The sequence below is a fragment of the Choristoneura fumiferana genome, chromosome 5 (assembly GCF_025370935.1).
Source record: "Choristoneura fumiferana chromosome 5, NRCan_CFum_1, whole genome shotgun sequence".
Taxonomy (NCBI): Eukaryota; Metazoa; Arthropoda; class Insecta; order Lepidoptera; family Tortricidae; genus Choristoneura; species Choristoneura fumiferana.
Window position 1 is genome coordinate 7,959,732 of NC_133476.1, and position 9,278 is coordinate 7,969,009.

Sequence of the window (9,278 nt, forward strand, 5' to 3'; positions counted from 1 at the left end):
TTTCTAATAGGAAGTTGGTTCTCTGCAAAAAGTCAACGAACGTTAGAACATCGTTTCCTTTCCACAGCTGGCAAAGGAGACACGTGAATAAAACATACTTAGATTAATCTAAAACATAACATTTATTATCTTTGGCCGCATTTAGCATCTCACCAACTTTTACAATTTCAATAAACATTTTCTAGTTTTCCAAAAGCACCAACTAATATGTTGGGATATTTTGTATATTAAGATTAACAACTCAAACAAAAATTTTCAAGAAATGACTAAGTTAGGTACGCCTAAATAAGTAAAAAATGAAGAGGGTGTTTTTGGTTTAACTAAAACTTTTCTAAAATTTCTGTCCGTCAATAAAATGTAAATATGTATTTCAAACTTTCTTCGCCGCCGTCTCGAATCATATTCATTTGTTAAATAAAACTTTGGACAACAGGTTATGCTGGTTCACAGTAATATTTACTAAACAATCAGTTATAAATGTAGGAAGTGATCAAATCATTCTCTTCAAGTTCTTTAACCTTTGGACTTTTTTTTTTTCAAATAAAACGGTCGCTAAGGAATTAGAAAACGGTCTATGATCAAGACCTGATCATACAATAACTACATTTTGATGAAAACATAATAACCATTACAATTATATTCAAATTACATGTGTTAAAAATAGACGTGCGGAGATGTAGAGCGAATTCAAGCTTCATTGCCGTTTATATTCGTTTATATAGAACACCATTTTACTTGATATGTAATAAACGTAAATTTTATAGTCCAACTAAGCTAAACATACGGCTACTGGTTACGAATAAGCCTGTCAAGCGAGTTCCAGGAGCAAGAATAGTCAATCTGCAGGTGCCCGTACCGCGACAGATGGAAATTGTCGGGGGCTGTTTTGGGAAGTGGCCGGGCCCAGTCTTCGTAATCTGGAGACAGTCTCTCGTTTGCGAAGTGCTCGTATGCATCCGGTAATCTGAAAACAAATGGAATTTTAACAGAAAGCTGGGTAGAGATTTTTCATCCCCTGTTCGAAAAGTAATACCTAGTCAGTCATAGTAGTGAGGTGGGTATCCAATCATTTGGCAACAAACATTTCAACAAATATTAATTTAGCAAACAACGTTTCGCAAACTTTTGTTTCACAAATTAATCGTTTTATAACACCACATTTCACTAATTGATCATTTCACAAACTCTTTATTTGACAAGCCATCATATAACAAATAATTATTTGGCAAACTATTCATTTATTATTTTTATTTTGATACTTTGGCAAAACCACGTTTGTCAAATCAACGTTTGGCAAAAAAAACGTTTAATAAAATGTATAATTTGGTAAACACTTAATTCAGAATATTTAGAGGTGCCTGTAGCTCAGGTTAACTTGGTTAAGAAAATGGTCAGGTCAGGTTAGAATTGAGACCCTAAGACAAATAACTTCTGCCAGTAAAGTTGGTTCGTAGGTTAGAACTGTGACCCTAAGAAAAAATTAACTGCTGCCACTACAGTAGGTTAGGTTAGGTTGGAACCCATAGAAAAACTAACTACTGTCAGTACGTATAGTTGGTTAGGTATGGTATTAGGTTAGAACTGCGACCTAAAGGAATGCGAAACAAAAACGAGCCACTAGAACCAAACACTACCAACTTAAACATGTTATGTAAATGGTTTCTCAAATAATCATTTATAAATTAATGTTTTTTTAAAATAACTAGTTTGAAAAATGAGTTGTTTGGGTAATGGTCATTTTTTAAATGATGATTTATCAAATGATCATTTATGATATGAGCAGTTTGTGATATGAAGTGGTTGTGAAATGCATAGTTTGCGAAACTTTGTTTGTGAAATGATCATTTGTTAAACGTTGTTTGCCAAATGATAAAAACCAGTGTTGTGGGATCGTACGTAGGTACCTCTACAGCCAATACGATGAAATCGTTCCAATAGAATAGATAGATTGGATCTAAATCAATTCAGCTATATATAAGGAATTAAAAGGACATCCAACTAATGCAAACAATTTAACTTGGTCACTATCTGCTTAGTTGTTAATATCTGAAAGTACTCCATCGACTTCGTTAAAATCACGTGCTTAACTAATCTTAGACTAACGTCCATTGCATAACAATTTATGTGCCTCTCTACATACCAAATAAACATGGCCTAATGCCATTAATTACCTCAAGAATCTTAATCAAATATATGCGTTGTTTTGCACAGTCATTGCATATTACAAAAGAGATTCCAATAACGTGCAAATAGACCGTTCAATATATACGTAACTGAACCGTCTTAACACTCGCAACGATTACGATCTTTCATCCATGTCAACGGATCATGACATGGAATATCGTAATCTTACTTCCTACGTTACGACTTTGCACCGATTCGCTAGCACTGTGGTGTGGACCATGGACATGACTCGAGACAATTATGAGGAGCATGGCCACTTGGGCAGTATGAGTTGACTTTCTAGCTATCCGCTAAATTTACCTCACAATGCTCGTTCACGTAATCCGTGACTAGAAAGTGGGGTGTGCCGAGTAATTGCTCTTATGCTACTATGTCCATTATTTCCGGTGCACTCCTAAAATTTATTTCAAAAGAGCAATTAACCTCACCTTCATCAAAGCGTGTCGTTTCGAGCGCAAGAGATCTATCACGGATAGTAAAATTTTATAATGGTTGTGTCTCTAAGCCAATCGAATCGAAAAGATAATAATTGTGTAATTACGTAAGTACCAAAAATATAACAAAAGACTTCAATATAACAAGTGCGGCTGGTGAAGTGACATATTCTGATCTGATAAATGCTCGTATCTAAGGAAATTGACAATAAAAAAATCTCTGAAGCTAGGAATTAGGTACCTGAGAAAGCTGTTCCAAATTAAAATGAATTATTTATTATTCTTACCCAAGTTATATTTTCCAATACGTAGCCAGGTATTATCATCGATCGATTTATAATTTTATCAAAAATGTAATCCTGTTTTATAATTAATAGTCACATTCCTAGATTAAATAAATAGAGAGAAAGAGACTAAATAGAAAATCCATGCATTAGTAATGCACTTTCGGTAAGTATTCATAATTCTTGGAAATCCGATTCAAATACGGGCATGTTGTTATTTAAACGAAATGTCGTAAATCACTTGTATTTTATAAACAAAAGTCGGTCTACATAATATTACCATTTTAAATAACAAACTTTTGCCACCAATTTAGGAAACAGCGTATCGTGTAATCGGTTACGCGCATTCCACATTTCCGTTCGTAATAAGTAATAAGTCATCTTGTAATGAGATTACTCAAACATCAATCAGTAAATACACTTAGTGCATGTGGTGTTACGGGTGTCTGACGCAAACGGTCAACGCGGGGTCAATGCCGGCGGTTTCTCTGGTAAAGCCAAACAAACAAGAAACGAGCAAGATTCACACAGGTGCAACTTTCATTTGCAGGAAGCAAAAAACTAGCGCACATTCACACGATGGATGTACGAGGCGTCGCTATAATAATAGCTAAGCCTGAGTATAGGGCTGGTATTTGAAGCTACTACTTAAGGCAGCACATCTGAGAAAATAAGTATTTTGCAGACAATAAATTTGAACTTTAGATGACCGCGGGAATGGCGTTCCACCTAACCGCACAATAGGTGCATAGTAACGATAGTAACGGTGCCTACATTAATATCTATGAAATATATAAATCCTGTTCTGTTGTTTTCACCATCACACTTTAGTGTTATTTTTATAGGTACAGCACAGCACCAATAGGTATCTGACACAACAAAGCGTGCAAATAATATCTAATATGTGTCTATTTTTTAGGGCTGGTAGGACATGTCAGATATTTTTACACACTCCGTTGTGGCAGGTACCTATTAATGCAGGTGACTGTACCACTGGTTGTTTAGTGTTAAAGGTCATCAAAAGTACCAGTATGAATGCAATTTTATCTTTGCCAACCCTACCAGTACCACTACCATGAGTACAGTGACCGTACTCGATAGCGATGGCGTAAATTATCTGTAGAGGCGTTGTACAATTCTCCATACAAATCATTTACGCCGTCGCTATCGAGTACGGTCACTGTAAACTCATGGTAGTGGTACAGATAAAGTACTTAACTTACTTACATGGTGCACCGAACAACGTGTAATGTAGGTACTTATGTGCGTTTTTGTCGCTAATGCTTTCCATGGAAGGTACGTAGAGCGTCTTGCGCTTCGGTGATGGGAACGAGAACTTATACATTCGAGAAATAAATTGACCTGACTTTTGTGGCAACTGTAGGTACTGTACTTTAGTTTTTGATATAAGTACAACTAATTTTTGCATACACACCCACTCATAAATAAAAAAAAAATAAACTAAAAATAAACCTAGACCTTAAAAATTTAAATTGTATCTAAACCTATAAAGGCATGGCATAAGACTTGTAATTATTCCGCGAGTATGTTCCTAACTAATATCCTATTAATAAATAAATCACATACAAAAAGTGCATCTCATGCAATGGACTTTCGCTATTGCAGCGTTAATTATAGGCCAAAGACCAGTGGCCATGGAAATAGTCGGTTGTATGTGTATGCGACCAGATCTTGAGAGTGAGTTAGAAATCCTCTGATCTAATCTGACGATGGTTCCCGTGAGGTTTCTATTGATCGTGTCGTTGCGTGAAAACCGTCTACGTCTCGTGAAACGGCCATCTTGAGAGCTGGCATTTGTGGGCACCGGGCGGAACGCCGTGTTTATTTACGCGGTTAACGCTATGAAATGCTATGTGAGCATCATTATTACGATTTTGTTTTTGCTTTAACGTTTGAGTGCTTGAATTTGCACGTTTTTACACCGCGGTAATAGATTAATCGAGGAGCAGTTACTTGGATACCAACTGTACGTTAATACCGTAAGATGTGTTGAGTTGATTTTTGCACATGAGTATACTGAGGTAGCCATTTCTTTAATGTCCTTATCTAAGTATAAGTCATTCATTCACATAGCACATTACACTGACATGGTGGATGGTGACAATGTGCGTAACCACACGAGGAAGCTGTAACGACTAGAAAGTGGCAGTAGGTACATCATCGTTAGACAAAGTGTCAAGATAAATAAAATTGTACCTGGAGTGTCTTCTATGTTGGCTATGTTTTCTGTATCCAAGATTAGCTATCATGTACTCAGGGTGGTGCGGAAGTGACATCCTGGAGCGAGGGGGTGGAGGCAGGAAGCCGGGTGGTGGTGGCAGCATGTGTCCGTATAAGGGCTCGTACAGCATCGGATGGGGCGCGTACACGGGCTCCTCGATGTACATCGACCTTCTGCGATCCCCTGCATGCAGAGTTGGTTCTGGTTCAGAGATAAACAAATTTATTCACCATTTACTATAAAAACTCATCTTTTAAATGGGAAGTGTGATTTTAGATTCAAAGAATTCAAATGTGCCTATTATTTTTTTAAAGCAGCTAACTTGACTGCCTACTTTGGTCATTATATTTAATGATTGAGAGAGAAAACGTTTCTCAACAAGAATCGTATATATGTTCGCACCAAATGGAATGATAGTCAATTAAGCCCGTTTCGATTAGGGGGTCTAACGGGCTGGCAGGTATAACATAATATAATTAAATACATAGCTTCCTTTGTCGTGATTTGCCTGAAATGATCTACATTTCTTTAAAATGCCCCTTTTAACGACTTCAAAAGGTAAATCGGGTTTGCGTTCGTAATTTAGTTAATTAAGTATATACTTAATTTTACATTTAGGGTAATTAAGGAGTCCAAAAACGAAAATAACGTAACGCTACTACTTAAGTAAATAACTTATTAAGTGTTACTATTTACCCACTGCAGCTTGGTCCCTATAGAAACTGCAAATTTAGGTTGCTCTACCTAAAGGTAAAGTCGATGCGCTATCCATACATATACCTATTATAAATGCGATAGTGTGTGTGTTTGTATGTTTGTCCGTCTTTCACGTCTAAACGGAGTGAAGGATCGACTTGATTTTTGGCATAGAGATAGTTTATGGGCCAGAGAGTGACATGGGCTACTTTTTATCCCGAAAAAAAAATGCACAGTTCCCGAGAGAACGGCGCGCGATATTGAATTTCACGCGGGCGAAGCCTCGGGAAAAAGCTAGTTAATTAATAATCTTTTAACTAAAATGTATCATTTAATAACAAGGAAATAAAGAATGTAGTATTTGCGTCAGCAAAGTAGAACTTCTATTCTATTAAGTATAATATTAAAAACATCTGCAGGTAATTACCCAGGTGTTCTTAATTCTAGTTCCAGTTTTATTCAACTCATAAACAAACAGGCCTGTAATGCTACATAAATTAAGATAATACTCACGCATCGGTCTCTCGCTGTAGATAGGCATTTCTGGCATAATTGCTCGCGATACTTTCCTCCCGTACACGGCATATTCGCACGGAATAATCTGTTCAGGAGGGGTTATGTTCCTTCTGGGAGCTGGTGCGTCTTCTTCAGAGTCATAGTTTTTGGTCGGCACGTAGTAAAAACTAGAACTGACTGGTTCGCCGACGTAGGAATTGAAATTTTCTCCTTGACTGTCTGTATTGTCTGGAATTATCCCGTAGACTTCGTTGTCCCAAGGGTCTAAATAGACCCGGTGGTTATTTGCGTCCTGTTCTTCTTCACTGTCGAAGTCCACAGCGGCCCAGTAGGGGCTCCCTGCATGTCCCGGCATTGTCACACACTGTCACTGTTTCACCCACCACCCAGAAGGGTTAAACATTACCACACTTCACCACACTTCGCCCTTATATGGCACGTTATGGGCTGTATTGCTTGGTAGGATCTGTTTGTTATGCTCGGCACGGTGTCTGTGGTCATCGACAAGCGAACGATGCAACAGGCGGGGAACTTATGGCTCGTGTGCGCGCGCGCAGCGCAGCACCTGTCTTCGAATACGAGGCGTGACGCATGCGAATCGTCTGAACTACTTAAGTACCTACTTAGATGCTTAATGTTAGAGAAGTACGGAGTACGGATTCACACGCAAACTTTGAAAGCGGCTTTTGTGAACTACGTAATTACTTAGGTACCTACACCAACCCTGCCTATTGAAATAATCTTATTATTATCAAACTGTAGGTAGAGTGCGCATACAACATACATATCTAATAGATTATGTCCTTTTGATGGGTACGTATTATAATGTTTAAATTTAAAATACATATCGGTTGAAATACATACAGTTGAAATACCGAAAATTATAAAATATAATGCATCAAAATATATAAAGTTATTTGACATAAGTTCTAAACGCATAAGGTTGAAATGCGTAGGTAGTGGTCAAAATATATAATGGTTACAATGCATAATGGTTCTTAGTCATATGGCACAAAAAGCATATTTTCATAATATATACAGTATGTTTTCTATAATGGTTGAAATACATACTAGACACTGAATTTTCACTAAGAAAAATGCATATACTACAATTCTGGCACTCGCCGGCCGCTGCCGCGGCACGCTCGTTTCGCTCGGCTCGTGCTTGTTTTGGTCATAGTTGAACCTAACACGCTCCCCCTCGCTACCCTCGTCGTCGCACCTAAAGTTTCTATTCAAATAATGGTCAGACTTTAGTTTAAAATGCAAGGTCTTGTTAGACAATACGGCTTCCGATCAGTCTGTTTCTTATAGGTTAGGTCCGTCGACATTGACTTACAGTCCTTAATTTTTCCAAATGTAACATGTAAATGCAACGTAAATAGACTGGAAATGATGAAACCTAGGCGCCATGAATAGGAGCTCCGCTGATTAGCTGAACATCATTGTGAACTTAGTCGTATTGTATTGACTATGACAGTCCTTAATTTTTCCAAATGTAAACATATGTAAATGGAAATAGAACACTAGGCATTATAGTAACCTATTTATGAACGTACTATAGGAATTTTTATAATTATTTTTTCAACTATTTATATATTCTGATTGTGTATATTCGTTGCATTGTGAACTTAGTCATTTAAATATATTGTATTTCGACCAGTATGAATTTTATTTAATTTTGCTTAGTATTTATTTCTAACTGTTGTATTTTTAATTTTATATTTTATTTGTATATATGTTTATTTAATATTTGTAATAATATTAGTCACGTGTGGCCAGCTTAGTCATCTTAAAAAATAGTAAAATAAAAATACAAATACCTAGGAGTCGAATAGCGGTTGCCATGTCAGAAATCGGTCAGACGGATTTATTGTTTCATTATCAAATGAATGGTCTACTCGTATCATGGATAATACATCATGGCATCCTTGCACACTAGCACGAGTGGACCTATTATAGTCGTCTATAATGGGCTTCTATCAGTCCTCCTGGCTCGTGCTGAGGCACCTTTTTCAAACTGGCACATAGATTACAAGGTTAAATAAAAAAAACTTTATTATTTTTTTTAGTTTTTTTCGGAGGTTTAATTTTTTGATAAAAAGTTTTGACGAGCCGAGACGACGGCGTGATAACAAACCAAGTTTGAAACAAACGCGCAACGTCGGCCGACAAACAAAGAACAACGCATGAACAACGACAAGTCGTCCATAGACAATTCCCCACTAAAAATAAACTACCTACCTACTTAAAGGTGCGGACATACTATTAAAACCCGACGCCATGCCACGCTTGCGAAACGCCACCCGACGCGTGTCAGTATATCAGCGGGGCTACTACAAAATTCGAAAATCGAAGTTCGTGTCGTACCGTCCCTCTCATTCTCGTATTAAATTTTAGCGTCAGCGGGACGGCAAGATGTGAAGTTCGAATTTTGCACTTCGTAGTAAAACGTAACAACCTGATTCTCGGCATGCCCTGCATACACACAGTTGTTACCAATTTCATTTAAATCTCAAAAACTTTGGGAAGAGCCGCACTGCAAGTTAGTATTTAAGGAGCTCCTAGATACTGCGCAGAACCCAACAGAGCGTGCTCGTCTTTTAGCTCTATCGCAAGAGGAATCAGGGCTCTGGCTACATGCTTTACCTTCCAAAAAATATCGGTACACTTTTGGATAAAACCACCCTATCCCTTTCCGTTAGCCTGCGACTGGGCACTAAAACAAACGAATCACATCACTGTCGCTGTGGTTCGAAAGTTGACATCTTGGGGCTTAGGGCCTGGAGGGCTACTATGAAATTCGAAAACGTATCTTACCGTCCCTCTCACTCTCGTATTAAATTAAACAATATTATGGCCAGCGGAAGACAGCAGTTCGAAGAACGAGAAGCACAAGCAGAAGTTAGAATTTTGCACTTC

The 9,278-nt window shown here is 37.6% G+C and overlaps 1 protein-coding gene across 2 annotated transcripts; it reads right to left on the bottom strand.

Annotated features, from left to right (window-relative positions):
- Window positions 1-103: 103 nt before the first annotated feature.
- Window positions 104-7,070, bottom strand: LOC141428037 (uncharacterized). 2 transcript variants are annotated; one of them, XM_074087729.1, is made up of 3 exons: window positions 6,354-7,070; window positions 5,120-5,327; window positions 104-964 (listed from the first exon to the last, which is right to left on the bottom strand). In XM_074087729.1, exons 1-3 carry the CDS (start codon window positions 6,709-6,711, stop codon window positions 787-789), a joined length of 744 nt encoding a protein of 247 aa, XP_073943830.1. In that variant the 5' UTR covers window positions 6,712-7,070; the 3' UTR covers window positions 104-786. The 2 variants fall into 2 exon arrangements, with proteins under 2 accessions (XP_073943830.1, XP_073943828.1); XM_074087727.1 differs by having other exon boundaries at window positions 5,120-5,345; window positions 6,354-7,067.
- Between the last annotated feature and the right edge of the window lie 2,208 nt (window positions 7,071-9,278).

Excerpts from the sequence above, each read along its gene's own strand:
- LOC141428037 (XM_074087727.1), bottom strand. The coding sequence starts at position 6,711 with ATGCCGGGACATGCAGGGAGCCCCTACTGGGCCGCTGTGGACTTCGAC. Across the intron at positions 5,346-6,353 it reads CTACAGCGAGAGACCGATGC|AACCAACTCTGCATGCAGGG; the intron begins GTGAGTATTATC and ends TCTCTGAACCAG. Across the intron at positions 965-5,119 it reads CAACATAGAAGACACTCCAG|ATTACCGGATGCATACGAGC; the intron begins GTACAATTTTAT and ends ATTTGTTTTCAG.